We start from the raw sequence: 15,486 nt of genomic DNA, 5'->3' as shown, positions 1-15,486 counted from the left end.
TTTATTTTTTTTTTTCCTTTCATTTTCTTTTTCTTTAAAAAACAAAACAAAACAGAAAAAAGCCTGAAGTAAATCCTTTTTAGGAGTAGTTACAGATATAGGGGCGGGGCGGGGGCACTAAGAAAGATAAAGCACCAGTGAGATGCCTTTCTAATGTTCTCCTCCATCACGGAGCACAGAGCCTCTGAGCAGAGCCTGGGCCACTTGTACGCCCTCCTCCCTTGCAAAAGGAGAAACAGAAGACAAGAGTTTTGAAAGGATTTTCTCGGTGTGTGTAAAAGTCAATGCTATAAATCTAAAATGAAGTCTGTTTTTTTAAAAAGTTCTAAAACAACAGGAAGAAAACACATGGAAAGAACCCCTCGTGGAGACCTGGTTTTTAGGACTGAGGCTCTTTTTAACGAGAATATAAAACGCAGAGGCTCCTTCCGTGGGTGGGACCTGCTCCCGCAGCCTCTGCCACCCACTTCCCTTCAGCCGCCCAACGCTCCCTTCCTCTCTCCGTTTAAAAAATAAAACCTGCTCCTGCGACCGATCCAGCAGCTCCTGTTGGCAAGTGCAGCCGCGGGGCTACTTGGTGTCGAGCTTGGCCATCTCCTGCACGTAGATGCCGATGCTCTCGCTGTCGAAGAGCAGGAAGTAGACGTTCTTCAGCGAGGACGTGCTCGAGTCGTCAAAGTGGGCCGAGATGGCTTTGAGGGTCACCTGAGCGGCCGTCTGTTTGGGGAAGCAGTTTCTGTGCCGGAGGAAAAGAAGAGCCGGTGTCACGTTGGTCCCTGGGACCCTGGAGTGACAGCCCAGGGCCGGGGCAAAGCGGGCCCTTCTTATCTTGGCCCCGGGCCCTGACTGCCATCACACGGGGTCTAACCACGTGCAGGCTGGTCCTCGCACCATCTCCTTTGATGCCAGTCAGAGCGACAGCCTGGGTGTGTGTGTGGGGGAAGCAGGGGGCCCATATCATCACCTCACAGGTGCCACGCTGACTCGGGCACAGTGGTTTTAGCCAAGATCATAGGGCAAACCAGCGAGCGGTGCCCTGGGCTTGAATACGTAGCCCGACTTAAGTCAAACTTGGCTTTGAAAACACTACCAATTCAGCATTTCAAACACCTGGTCTTCAAAACAGCACCTAAAGGTTTCATTAGCTCCCTCAAAACCAGTTTACGTGGTAGATTGTTTATTAAAGGGCAAAAATAGATGCTCAAAAGCTTGTGTTCATAGTTCCTTTTCCTGCACTTAAGGTTCCTCTCATCAACACATAGAGATGTGCGAATGTCATTTCGGCAGCAGTGACTTACAGAAACGGGACCTCACCTCTTCTAACCCCCAAAAGCAAACCCTGGGTGAGAGCTTTTCATTTCTCTGGGTGTGCATGTCACAGCCTTGGCCTCCTGGCCTTCCTCCCGTCGCCGTGTCCCCCCCCCCAAGCAGCACAGGATCCCCGTGAGTAGCAAGGCCTTCAAAGCCTGGTGTTTCTGCCTCTCGCTTCTCCCCAAAGCTCCTCTCTCCGAGTGCTCTGAAGGATGGAGGCTGGGCTTCTTGCCCTATCACCTTACAGCACGCTTGCTGCGCTGGCAGCCTCTGGTTATGTCTGCAATGGCCAGAGTGGATGTGTAAGTGGAGAGCGCTGGCTCCCAGGGAGAAGGCTGGACTCAGAACCTCCCCCCGCCCCCCCTTCCCGGAGAAGCCCCTCCTACCTGCCACTGGGGAAGGGTGGGAAGGCCACAGACTTTAGCTTCTTGTCCTCTGCTGCCGACAGGCAGTTCTTGATGGTCTCTTCAAGCTGCTCTTCACACTTGTCCGAGCCCCACTGAGGGATGTGACAGTGGATGACAAACTTGGCCGCGAGTCCGCTGGATTGGCTGACGGCAGCTGGGACACGGGAGAGAAACGCCGCAGGTTATTCCCTAGTCTTCACCTTAAGCCAGGGGGTTAGGCCGAGCCCCACATGTACCTGTGAGGTGTGTGGGGACAAGGAGGCGACAGAGGTGACTGGACAACCTCCTGTGCCTTCGAAGGGGACTGCAGGGCCACAGAGCGGGGCTGTGCCGGAATCGCTCTGACAGCGGCACAGGCTTCCTTTAAAGCTGATGTGGCACCACGTGACTTGCCTGTGTCCTGCCAACTAGTCACCGGGTGAGGCTACCTATTCCCCAGGGTTCCTGCTCGAAGGTGCACATCAGTCATCTCTGGGGCGGTACATGCCCAGGTTGTGGGCTCCATCCCCAGTGGGGGGCCTGCAGGAGTGGCCTCCCCGGATGTCCACATCCAAATCCCTGGAAGCTGTGCAAGTTATCTACGTGGCATAATGGGATTCAGGGAGGGATGTTGAGATGGGAACACAATCCTTTGAAGAGAAAGCAGGAAGGTCACGGGAGGAGATGATGAAGCAGAGATGGGAGAGCTGCGTCCAGGAGCCAGGGACGTGGCAGCCAGGACTGGAAGAGGCAAGGGAACAGCTCCCTGAGCAGAAGCAGCACTGCTAGCACCTCAGTGCAGGAGCCTGTGGACCTCTGATTTCCAGAGCTCAGAGAGAATACATCTGTGTTGTTTGAAGCCACGAAATGTGTGGTAATTTTTAAAAATATATTTTTTATTTCAGAGAGGAAGGGGGGGGGGGGAGAGAAACATCAATGATGAGAGAGAATCATGGGTTGGCTGCCTCCTGCAGGCCCCCCACTGGGGATGGAGCCCACAACCTGGGCATGTACCCTTGACGGGAATCGAACCTGGGACCCTTTGGTCCGCAGGCCGACACTATCTTCTGAGCCACATCGGCTGGGGCTTATAGTAATTTTTTTATAGCAGCGACAGGAAACCAATACAATGGCTTTTAGACTGACCAATAGACATGTCCATCCCTGCCCTGAGATCCCCACTCAGCAGGTCTGGTGCGGCTTGTGCTAGTGACCGGATCCTCTGAAAGTCGGAGCCACGCACCTGGCCCTCCGCTCCCCCACACAGGGATTGTCTTCTGATCATCTCCGAGGAGCCTGCAGGGAGCAGGCCTTCACACGGCTTGTGACATGTGCCCCAGGTCCAACATGGACACAACTCACCGTGGAAACCGAGTCCCCCTTCTCCCTCCCTGTCACAGGAACACCAGTCGGTTTCGTCAGACTTGTCTCATCCCAGGCCCGGCTGCTTCATTTCCACCGCCACCTCCCACCCCGGCTCATCCAGCTTCCCGGCTGAAACCGGATGCACCGAACAACCACTGCCAGCCTGGACCGAGCTGAGTTCTTTCACAGAGTGGGTGCATTCGCCTCCGTGCCACCTGGGGACACTACCAACTCAAGGTCATGTCCCACTGACCTCCCTGCCGGAGGTTTCTGGGCCGCCCTGGATTTGGCTGCACGTCTGCCCGGCTACAGGTCAGATTCTCTAGGGAGGCTCTTGCCCCTTGGTCGACCCAACGCCAAGGTCGAGATACACACCTGCTGCCCTCTGTGCCTAGTGGGGGCGTGTCTTGCTTGCTCTTAAACTGAATGTGTCCTGGCTTTATGTGGGGCCTCCTACTAGATACCCCATCTTGGAAATCTATTCTTTCTTAATGGAATATTTGTACAGGGCATTTCTTACAAGTGATGCTGTTTTGAAACGAAATGAAATGTGATATTAGAAAAGGGGTCCTCAAACTTTTTAAACAGGCGGCCAGTTCACTGTCCCTCAGACAGTTGGAGGGCCGGACTATAGTTTAAAAAAAAAACTATGAACAAATTCCTATGCACACTGCACATACCTTATTTTGAAGTAAAAAAACAAAACGGGAACAAATACAATATTTGTATTTGCATGTGGCCTGCGGGCCGTAGTTTGAGGACCCCTGTATTAGAACTTGATAAACTGCCTCCTCTTTTCCAGATTCACCCCTCCTCCCCCCCGTCCCATCTTCCCAGGGAGACCCCACTCCCAGGCCTCAAGACCTGGACCTAAGAGACCTGCCCCAGTGTCTGAGCTCCATTCCCGGCGGCCGTCTCCTGGGTTCGTTTCTCACAGTGCAGCCCTCAGCTGTCCTTGCAGGGAGGCTGCGGATTTCTGACCCGACTCCTGGACGTCGGAAACTGTACATCCTTCTCCTCCCTCACGTGGAGTTCTGGGTGGACAGTGTCCCCTCCCCTCGGTGCTCCGGAAGAGACTTCCTTCCCATCTCCAAGCACCTTTGTTGCTGAGAGAAGTCGATGTCAGGAGAACTGTCTGCAAACCATCTGCCTTTCCTCGTGGGTTGCTTTTCAGGTTTCTCTTGAGTTTGAACTTCTGAAGTGTCACCATGACTTCCATGGACCACACTCATTTTATTTATTTATTTATTTATTTATTTATTTTTAATCCTCATCCGAGAATATGTTTCCATTGATTTTTAGAGAGAGTGGGAAAGACAGAAAGAAATAGTGATGTGAGAGAAACTCATTGATTGGTTGCCTCCTGCGTGTGCCCTGACCAGGGCTCTGGCCGGGGAGGAGCCTGCAACCAAGGTACGTGCCCTTGACTGGAATTGAACCTGGGACCCTTTGGTTCGCAGGCCGATGCTCTATCCACTGAGCCACACGGACTAGGGCTATCCTCAATATTTTCAACCTGAGGACCCAGGGTTTCATTCTGGAAATCGCACAGCAATGATATTTTAAAACATGGCTTCTCTACTTTCTCTCTTCTGCCTCTGGAACTTCAGACGCAAGATGGAGCCTCTCTTTCTACGCAGAGCAGCTGTTTGCTCTTCCCACCCTGACAAGCAGTCTGCTGGGTGCCTTCTTTAGACCCCCAGCTCAGATCCACTCTTTGTGGCCAATTCAGGGCTCTGTCTCATGACTGGGAAGGGGTGTGGTAGGTCCATGCACTGAGCCAGTGGGCAACATAGCCTGGGCGAGAGGCTCTCTGCTCCCATCGGCTCCCCTAGAAAACAGCTTTCACACAAGCCAGGCCCTGGTGGTGGTCTGAGCGAAAGGCCGTGAGCGTTGCTTTCAGCACGGAGCCTGGCTTTGGTTCCCTCCACGGAGGAGGTGACTCTGTTCTCATCACCACCTAAGAGCCCACCTCCTGATGGTTCAGCATATTGCAGACCTGGAGCCCAACCCGCAGCTCGGCCCTTCCCTGCTGCTGCCCCAAGCAGCGCTCCTACCCCTGCCCACATGTATGTTTGTCCTATATTTCAGTGTGGCTCTGTCTTAAAATTAAAAAAAAATGCTATCATTGCTATATGAATGGGGAATGGTATGTGCAGACTCTACGGGGTGGACTCACACTCTTTCTAGACTGGAAGACCCATTACTTGTCCAGCATCTACTATAATTTGATCATAAGTCCCTTGCTTCAACGGTCAAAGGCACCCCTCTCGTCTATACAGGGTCTCCTACCTGCTGCTCCCTGCTGGCTCATGACCTGAGCCTTCTCACACACAACACCCTTATGGCCATGATGTCCCTGCCCTCAAGTGGGTCTTATACCCTCATGGAGATTCCACTTCTCCCCCAAGCAGAGGGTGGGCTCTGCAGTCCTGCTCCCATCTCTGTGTGCCCCACTACTGACTCTGTCTTGCCTCCTAGGCTGTTCGGTGCTTGTGGGCAGGAGGGGGATGTATTGCCTTTGGGGTCCTGGCATCAGGGCAGCACCTGGCACTGACTGGATGGCCATGGGGGGTGGTGTGGGTGGGGACACAGATCAGAAGTTGAACACATCCATCAAAAATTACCCAATAGTCTTGAAAACAGGTGTCAAACAAAAACTTGCGCACAAATGTTTATAGCAGCTCTATTCACAATAGCTAAAGGTGGAAACCACCCAAGTGATAATGGGGAAGCAAAATGGAATATTATTCAGCCATGAAAAAGGAATGGCGTTCTGATACGTGCTACAATATGATGAGCCTCGAAGAAATTATTTGTGAAAGAAGCCAGACACAAAGTGTCCCATACTGTTCTGACTCCATTTACATGACATGTCCAGGACAGGCAAATCCACAGACAGAGGAGACTGCCGGTCGCCAGGGGCCGAGGGAGGAGAATGACTGAAAGTTACCCAGTAACTCCGGACCATTTGGGGTGACCTGAAGCACCCTGACTTGAACTATCCAGATACTTTATAGCCCCCGAAGGACATGACATGATCCCCCTGGGACTGTTCAAATTAAAAAACAATTTTCTGATGAGGCACGGCAGATTTTACTTTGCAAAATGAGCATGTGGGCAGCATGTGATGCTGGAGAGGGAGGTGCGAGGCTGTGCGGGGAACATGGCCCAGTTCCACACTCACCTTCAGCCACTTCCAAGGGGCCCTGGGACTTGCGGAGCTCCTTCACCGTTTCCAGGAACTCTTTGCCCCCAGCCTTCTCCAAGGCCTTCCCTGTGAGGAGAACAAGCGGGAGCCACTGTGGCTGTTCTCTCAATGCCACCAATCACACTGTCAGACACACTTTCACGAGGCCAGAGAAAACAAACCAACCGTACTTGGAAAGTCGGAATAAAACTTGGCAACCGAAATCCTGGTTTGCCAGTGGTCACCTGTGGCAGGGGTCTGGCTTCTGTCCATTGGGACTTAGATTCTAACAAACTCTTCAAGGACCTTCTTAGGGGGTGACTTGACCATAACGTGTCTCCTGACAGGAATCCTGAAGATTATTATTATTATTATTATTTTTTAAAATTGAGGCTCCAGTTTTCTGTTCTCTGGGCTCAGTACCTGTTGTGTTCATTTAATTCAATGCCTTGATTGGATGGCCACCTACTGGGGATTGAGGCCACAATGACTGGGAATCGAGCTGGCAACTTTTTGCTGCGAGGGACGACACCCAACCAACTGAGCCACACCGGCCAGGGCTGAGACGGTGACCATTGAGTATGCTATTATTTCTAGTGCCCTTCCCAGCTTCCCTTCCCAGGCTCTTCTACCTAGCCTGGTAACATCTCCTGCCTTAAGACAATGAACTTTTCCTAGGTGCCCATTTCCTTTTTATCAATGGTTTTCTCAATATTTAAGCTTAAAATATATGCAGAATTTTACCCCAAAAATGTATAACAACGTTTGTACAAGTATTACTCATTATTATCTAAACCAAAAACCACCCGAATGCCACCAATGGTAGAATGGATCAACAAATTGGGATATATCCCTACAGTGGAATACTATACAGCAAAGAAGAATGAATGGACTACAACCATACTCAACAACGTGAGTGAACTTCACAAATACAAAGTTGAGCAAAAGGAGGCAGACACAAAAGAAGACGCACTGCATGATTTCATTTATAAAGACTCCAAAACAGATGACGCCATCTGTGCTGTTAGAAGAAAGATAGTGGTCACCTCGGAGGGAATGGTGACTGGGAGTGGGGAGAAGGGGGCTTCTGAGGTGCTGGTAAGATTTTGCTTCATGATCAAGGTGCTGGTTGCAAAGATGTATTCACTTTAAGAAAAATTCACCAAGCTGTGCACCAATGATCTGTTTTCATCTAACATTTCAATGAAAATTTAAAAAATATATGCAGATTTAAAACAAAATTAGTTACTCTCTGGTAATGCTGTTCAGCTACATATAAAGGTAAGCACCCCAAGCAGGGGACAGCCAGCGGACAAGGGCCAACCTCAGAAGAGCTTGCCCGAACAGTGGGCTGTACTGCGGCGCCTCTACTAACATCTGGGGACCTTACCTATGTCTTCCTTGAGGTCAATTTCGGCCGTGGTTGGGTGGACAATGCCCTCCACTCTCATGGAGCCAATGTGGCTGATGTCACTCTGGGTCAGGGACAGCTGCATCAGGAAGAAAGGATAGAGAGTGTGGGAAAGATTAGATCCTGTTAAGCACCTTCATATTTCACATCATATCTGTTAATTCTCTCAGTTACTAACACCGAATGTCAACACAAAGGGCTGTACATGGAGCAACATCTCGAGTTTCCCGGTGTTTGGTTTTCAACAGGTGCTTTGAGCTCAGAGGATTGATGTTCGCTCTGAGGTTAGCAGCTTGCACAGATCTCCTTTTCCAGGAGCAGAAACGGGACCCCCTCCCCTCTTCTCCTTTCCCTACAGCCTATGCCTGCCTTTCCCCATTCTGGCAGCCTTGCTGGTCAGTGACATAGTCTCTGAGTAGCTTCTGCAAGGGAAGCCTGGCTCTCTCCCCTACCTTCTGTTTCCTGCATCCTTCCCAGAGCAACGCAGACCTTCGGGGAGGGTCGCAAAGCTGATGACCTCGCTTGAGAGAAGTGATGGCCCCCAGGACCCTGACCTGCGTATGTCTGGAAGCCTTGCCTTTAGTGGACCACGTTCTTGGGGCTGCACTTGTGAAATGCTGCCATATGGGCACAGGGCTTAGTGGGATGGAGGCATTATCCATCGCCTCCCCATTGAGCAAGAACTTCACGATCCCCTAAAGAAGTGAGAGAAAGCTAATCGCCTCGTAACTGCGGACGACCCCTAGAGGGGACATGAATTCCACCTCTTCGCGCTGGGCTTCCATCAGTGATGCCGTAGGAACCTGCCACTTATAACACGCTTGTCCCAACCGCGTCAATAGAGATTCACACTGTACTGTCGTCAGGCTGCAAACATTGGGCTACCAGAGATATGACCAGCTGTTTCCTTGTGGATCTTATGTCAGCCCCAGTTGATCTGACAGATAATCGTCTGTTTGGTAAACTTTTATGCTGGGGGAATGAATTATCTGCATGTCTGGCTGGGCCACCGTTGTGCTGCTGGAGACTGTTCAAATGTTTGGCCTGCTTGGCCCGTTTGTTTCTTCCTGCAGCCGAGAAAGGCAGGCAGACGAAATTATTGGCAAATCATTCATTTCTAACACCAGGGGTTTTCAGGAAACATATTTCTATTTTCTTTCTTTGATGAATTACAGGGAGCCATGTAACGTGGACCGCCCAAAGCCTGCTTGAGAAAGTTGGCTCTGAGCATTTTGGTGAGCACAGAAATAACTGGGACTTGGGCCATTTCCAGCAAACCCAGTAATGCCGTCCTATCTACTGACCAACTATCTACTCTCAATGCTTACTTTTGGCCGACCAACATCAGCATGAACAATCCTCAGCACGAAGGACCTTCTTTACTCGTTAGTTCAAAAATGAATCATTCAAGGCCAGAGAGAAAGTCCTATTAGGGGAACCAGAGATGAAGGAGTCGTCACTGCTTGTAAACAGCAGGCTATAAAAATGGAACCATGGCCCTGGGGGAGGCTCAGTTGGTTGTGGCGTCATCCCATGCACCGAAAGTTTGTGGGTTCGATCCCTGGTCAGGACACACACCTAGGTTGTGGATTCCATCCCCGGTCACAGCGAGTATGGGAGGCAATCGATAGATGTTTCTCTCTCTCTCTCTCTCTCTCTCTTCCTTTCTCTAAAAATCAATAAACAAATCCTCAGGTGAGGATTTGAAAATGCAATCATGTTTTACTACAGCACAGCACAGCACAATTCTCTTTAGTACCTTCTGCCCTAGAACGAGGCTCTTAGAAGACAAGATGGTGAATCCATCTCCTGGCCCGTCTTCAGAGGTGGAATTCGAAGTCCCTTCTTTATCGCTGTCTTTTGGTTTGGACTGTGGGTAGAAATCAGAGGAACAGGTGGGAAGTCATTGGAGAAAAAGCCCAAAGTGGCTCGATAAAGCTCTTCCCATGGCCACCACCCCCGCGGGCATGAAAGGCAGTGGTTAGCGTTATGTTCTACTGCTCTTGATGGAGGGAAGCAAAGGGTAGCAATATCAGGAAAAGAAACGGGTGCTGCCAAAAATACGACGTGTTCAAAGGTTCACGCGAGCCTGTCGCACAGTTATGTGATTCTTGCTCTTCTCCACTTACGATGACAAGCATCAGAACCCGGGAGGGTCGTTCCAGCACACTGCTCAACCCCCTGTCCCCGGTTTCCCCTGGGGCACCGAGGCAGCCCAGGGAGCGCTTACATGACCTCTGTATTGTCATGAGGTCTGTGGAGGGCTGTCCAACAGAACTTCCTGTGATTGTGGGAACGTCCTGCGTCTGCGCTGCCAGGGCAATTGAGCACTCAGCTTGTGTAACCGAGAAAATACTTTTAAATTTGATTTAATTAAGTTAAATTCAAATAGATAGAACCACACGTGGAGAGCAGTTACTGTGCTGGGCAGCACCTGAAAATATTACTCTGCAAACGGCATCTCTGGCTGTAGCTGCTCATCAGGTTCTCCGCCACACCTGAAACCCCTCGGCCGGACCTAGGGGACTATCTAGGGGAGACTAGAGATGTTTCAGTGGCAACATGGAGCGCTGGAGAAGTGAATAGCAGCGCGTCAGGCTGTCGGCTCTCACGTAGGTTTTAGTGGGGGCAATGGCGGGGATCTGGAAACATGAGGACCACCCGCGCTGTGGAAACCGCTGGTAGACCCTGCCTGGTGATTGGAGCGCATGCTTGGCATTTTCTCCCAGCACCGCGCTGTGGAGTCCCCCATTTTCTAGAGATGTGGCTACAGCTTCATCTTCGACGGTTCAACTTTCCTGCTGTTCTGAGAGCCCCTGGCTCACGGACGCAGCCTGGCTCACCTTTTTGGACGTCCGTGGTTTGGCAGCCTTGGATTTCTTGCCCCCCTTCTTGCCCGACGTGGCCTTCCTTCCTCTTTTCTCAGGGGGAGGGGAGAGGATAGTTTCCGACTTGCCTTTGGTCCCTCGCTTTTTGGCCAGCAGTTCGGGGTGGATTCTGGGCAGGACGCCTCCGCTGGCAATGGTCACTCCTTTCAGCAGCTGAAGAGAGAAACGCATCAGTTCAGACAGCTAAGAGCTTGCTGATTCTGGGTTTAATACAGTTCTAACTGTTGGCAAAACAAGGTTAAATCTGGCCTTTGTTTCCCCTAAGTTGCATAATACACCGTCTAACTGGCTTTTTCTGTTTCTCTTGCAGAGAGTATCTCTGTAGGCGTCAAGGCCTCCTGTGATCTTGTGCAGAAAACACAACAAGCCAAGCAAAATGAAAGGGTAGAGAGGTTGAAACCAGCGATGCTGCCCAGGGCTCCGGAATTCCAGACATAACAGAGGATAAAGAGCCTCACGCATGGGGAGCGCAGCTTGACAAAATGAAGTTCAAAGGTCAAAGCTGGGGCTAGACCCAGCAGACCACTGGTCTCTGCACTCCTTTGAGGAAAAGAAGGCCTGGCCAGACCCAGAATATATAACAGGATCTACTCCAGAGGCAATTGCATTTTGAAGCTGAATGATACCCTAGAAGAATCGATTCTTCTCTTTTAGGATCTAAAAGACCTATTTTGGTGCAAATGTGACGGGAACTAGAGCAGGAATGACTTGCAGCCAGCTGTGTCCACATGCAGTCGTGTGTCTGACAAACCCAGTTAGTGGCATGTGTCCGTGCGGCAGAGGTACCTGATTGAGCTCCTCATCGTTGGCCACTGCCAGCAGGATGTGTCTCGGGGCTATCCGGGCCTTCTTGTTGTCCCTCGCGGCATTGCCAGCCAATTCTAGAATCTCCGCTGAAATGACAAGGGTGGGGGGAGGCAATCACAGAATGGGGACTGAGCTCCCTGAAGCTTTTCCTTGGGAATGGTCTTTGAGTTTGATCACATTGATTCACTTGTGATTTTTAGGTCTGAGCCTGGAAAGAAATCCAGAAAGCTGAAAAGAATTCAGGTCTTAGACAAGTAAGACATGTTAGCAAGACCTGACCTATGATCCTGGAACAAAGTCTTCTAGTTGTCCCTTGACATTAATTCCTCCCCATCCTCCTTGGTATATGGATCTGATTTTTTTTTTTTTTTTTTTGCTGAGCCCATATCCATGGGAAGGAATGAAGACAGTCTTTCCCAACCTCCCTTGTTGATACAGGTGGTCATGTGACTAAGCTCTGGCCAGTGAAAGGCAAGCAGTCGTGTTGCATGGTACCCCTTCCTTTTCTATTGCTGGACTGAGGACGGGATGGCTGGGATTTGACCAAGAAGAAGCTGTGGATGTGGAGTAACAAGACAGAAGGAGCTGAGGTATCTTATGGCTGTGGGGCTTCCTTACCAACCTGGACTATGTTCTATAGCAGTGATGGCGGACCTATGACACGCGTGTCAGAGGTGACACGCGAACTCATTTTTTTGGTTGATTTTTCTTTGTTAAATGGCATCTAAATATATAAAATAAATATCAGAAATATAAATCTTTGTTTTACTATGGTTGCAAATATCAAAAAAATTTCTATATGTGACATGGCACCAGAGTTAAGTTAGGGTTTTTCAAAATGCTGACATGCTGAGCTCAAAAGGTTCGCCATCACTGTTCTATAGACTTCTTTTATGAGAGAGAAATAAACTCTTGTTTAAACCCTAGCATGGGGCATCTCTGAAGAGAACAGTGATGTAGGTGAAGTCTGTCTCTGGTACCCAGTGGGACCCCTTTCAGAATCCCGTTTTCCACTTCACTTGATGCCCCAGGTCCCTCTTGTCCTAAAGGAAAGTGGATGGGAAGAACTCACTTACACTGCGGGATGAGGAAATGCTCAACCTGAGAAGTGAATTCCTAGTGGGGAGACCTATGAGGTCTGCGAAGGAAGGAATGTTGGGGCTCAGGGGTTTCCTCATACCCCTCAGAGCCTAAGCCTGGCTCTGAGTTTAACGAACATGTTATGTGGTAAATGTGAAAGAACTGACAGAAAGAAATTTTCCTAATACTACTTCACCTGCTACCAAATTTTTGAGTCAAGTTTTAAAAAAAAATCTATAGAATTGTTTCATATCATCTGTATGCTTTCTCCTTTCTCCTCTTATTTTGTTATTTTTCCTTCTTCCTCAATTTTAGGATGTTCTGCTAAATCAAACTTGTCTGCTTTTAAAAGAATGAATGAGCCTATAAAGAAAAATTCCTTCCTTTAGAAAGCTAACAGCAATGTGCCATTGAGTTGTTTCACTAACACGTGGGGGAAAATGTGTGCGTATGTGCATGTGCGCATAAATTTGTTGTGAGGTGTTTGCACAGGCGTGTGTGTGTGTGTGTGTGTTGGGGATTTGCTGGTATAATGGCATAAATATTAAATCTTAAAATTAACAGGGGATTATGTATGTCTTTACAATCAACCTAATTTCAAATAAAATAGCACATGAAATTGCCATCACTTATAAAATATATGGCAATAAAATAAAAACTTGGCATAAGTATGCCATATTAACTAAGCAAATGTAATTAACAAAAATTAGAATAAAATAATCATTAGAGTTAAATATTTATATGGCATTTCCATAATGAAAAGTGCTAAATTACTGCAAATTCATCTCATAGCATCCCTTCCAGGTTATTAAGCAATGAATATTGTGTTTACCAACAATTCATTTATACAGGGATCATGTTTCCTGAATCAGAGATTGAGGGGGCACTGCAGTTGGAGAATTATGAGCATATTTGTTGAGACAATGGGGCAGAGAATTTGAAATTAATGCCATATTGGATAATCTGATTTGCTGCTTTCAGACTGCTGCCCAACCCTTTCTTTATTTAAAAAAGTGTACCCATCAAAAAGAAATGCAGTCATAAAGCTTTCACTAATAGGCTTGCTGGCCTGGCCGGTGTGGCTCAGTGGTTGAGCGTTGATCCATGAACTAGGAAGTCACGGTTCGATTCCCCATCAGGGCACATGCCCAGGTTGCAGGCTTGATCTCTAGTAGGGTGCATGCAGGAGGCAGCCAATCAATGATTCTCATCATTGATGTTTCTCTCTCTCCCTCTCCCTTCCTCTCTCTGAAATCAGTAAAAACATATTTTAAAAAAATAGGCTTGCAGCATGACTCTAGGTTAAAATGTGCAGCATCCCACTGTGCGTAATAAAACGGAGTTTCCTGCACTTGCTCATCTCGGGGGCCCCATGCCTGGGGAGAAGGTGCACTCCACTCACCCTTTTTCCTAGGTGGGTGTGGGGGCCAAGGAGCCTCCAATGTTAAGCTTCTGAGAAATCAAATGTAATTTAGCATCTTGGCCCATCACTCTCCTGCCTCTGTTCCCTGCATTTAGAGGAAGAAGTTAAGCACCCTCCCAAGTTCATTAACTTAGTCGTCAGCATGAGAAGCAGGGCTCATGGGGAAACCCGCCATGCTTGGGGCCTGCCAGAAGTCCCTGAAGCTCAGGTTATTTTCAGCTTGACGGACAGACGCACGGACATGAGACCCGCAGATGGGAAATCTGCCAGAATTAAGTGCAGCACAGGAGAGAGTCACCGCAGTGACTCAGCAGGTGGCACGAAGCGTGCGACTCAGCTCCCGGACCAGCCCTTCCAAAATCCGTTCTAGAAAGAAAACCTTGACCATGTGCTCTAGTGAAAAAGCAAAGGTAGAGCTTCCTTTTTCTTCCTCTTTTCTTTAAAGAGGAGAACTTAACGATACACCAGAAAATCTAGACCAAGGAGTTCTTTTCTCTGTTGAATGTTTCATCTGAACATTCCCTGGGACAGGGATGCCACCATTTAAATCAGTGGTTCTCAACCTTCTGGCCCTTTAAATACAGTTCCTCATGTTGTGACCCAACCGTAAAATTATTTTCGTTGCTACTTCATAACTGTAACGTTGCTACTGTTATGAATCGTAATGTAAATATCTGATATGCAGGATGGTCTTAGGCGACCCCTGTGAAAGGGTCGTTCGACCGCCAAAGGGGTCGCGACCCACAGGTTGAGAACCGATGATTTAAATGTTTGAAACAACATTAATCATTATTAATATTTTCAAATGTTGTTCTGACAAACGCATTCAAGTGGATTATAAAATAAGCATTAAAATTAAGTATTTATGTGGCATTTCCATAATGAAAAGTGCTACAACATTGCGAATTCATTCTCACATCTCTTCCACGTTATAGTTGCTACAGTGTTGAGTGACTTTATTGATTTTGGGAACACAAGTCTCCTTCTATTGGCCATCAGGAGGAAAACTGGATTTAAATGGCACACATTTGTTCCACTGGAAATTCTGTAGGGAGATCATTATTCCATTAAGTGGTGGCGACTTCCATGGAAGTTTATAGACTTCCATAGCAAACCTCTAACTTCTTGGAAGTCTGGTTTCCAGCAATAGTAACCATCTGGAATGCACCCGAGTATCTAGTAGTAAAAAAAAAAAATATATATTTCTGTAGCCAAAAGAAATTATTTTGGAAGAGCTGTGTCCTCTCATTTTGGACACGAACTGAATCGACACCGGGCATCCCGACCCCAGCAGATGGGAAATAGCACATTAAATGGAGGGTTAGAACAGAGGGCCCGGAGTGGCCACTCCTTTGAGACCGTCTCCCTCTCTGGCCCCATCTTGCTTGTATACCTGCCCGCTAGATGATGGCGCCCCTGGGCTGTGTCTGGGCCCTTTGCTCTGCTCAGGCCATGTGTCTTTTGGGGAACCCCATCCACTTGTGGTTCCAGCTTCCACCTACCTTGCCGTGTGGTCAGATCTGCACCTCCAGCTCTGCTGAGATGTCACCTGGGACTCCTCATGTGGGTGTTCCACAGGTAAATCCAGCTCCCCACATTCATATCACCCCCTTCCCAAGCCTGCT

General features: G+C 48.8%; 1 protein-coding gene across 1 annotated transcript in view; it reads right to left on the bottom strand.

Moving 5' to 3' along the window:
- Positions 1 to 42: 42 nt before the first annotated feature.
- Positions 43 to 15,486, bottom strand: part of MACROH2A2 (macroH2A.2 histone) — a 45,087-nt gene continuing 29,643 nt past the window's right edge. The window contains exons 3-9 of the mRNA XM_070432901.1: positions 11,338 to 11,444; positions 10,507 to 10,704; positions 9,423 to 9,533; positions 7,643 to 7,742; positions 6,250 to 6,339; positions 1,698 to 1,872; positions 43 to 736 (exon numbers count right to left, since the gene is read on the bottom strand). Of these exons, the coding sequence (XP_070289002.1) occupies positions 571 to 736; positions 1,698 to 1,872; positions 6,250 to 6,339; positions 7,643 to 7,742; positions 9,423 to 9,533; positions 10,507 to 10,704; positions 11,338 to 11,444 (947 nt within the window). The 3' untranslated portion in view covers positions 43 to 570. The remainder of the gene's footprint in view (positions 737 to 1,697; positions 1,873 to 6,249; positions 6,340 to 7,642; positions 7,743 to 9,422; positions 9,534 to 10,506; positions 10,705 to 11,337; positions 11,445 to 15,486) is intronic.

This window comes from Myotis yumanensis, unplaced genomic scaffold, assembly GCF_028538775.1.
Source record: "Myotis yumanensis isolate MYYU_CA2020_CCGP unplaced genomic scaffold, mMyoYum1.0.hap1 SCAF_13, whole genome shotgun sequence".
NCBI lineage: Eukaryota > Metazoa > Chordata > Mammalia > Chiroptera > Vespertilionidae > Myotis > Myotis yumanensis.
This window is presented reverse-complemented; position numbering and strand designations above follow the sequence as displayed.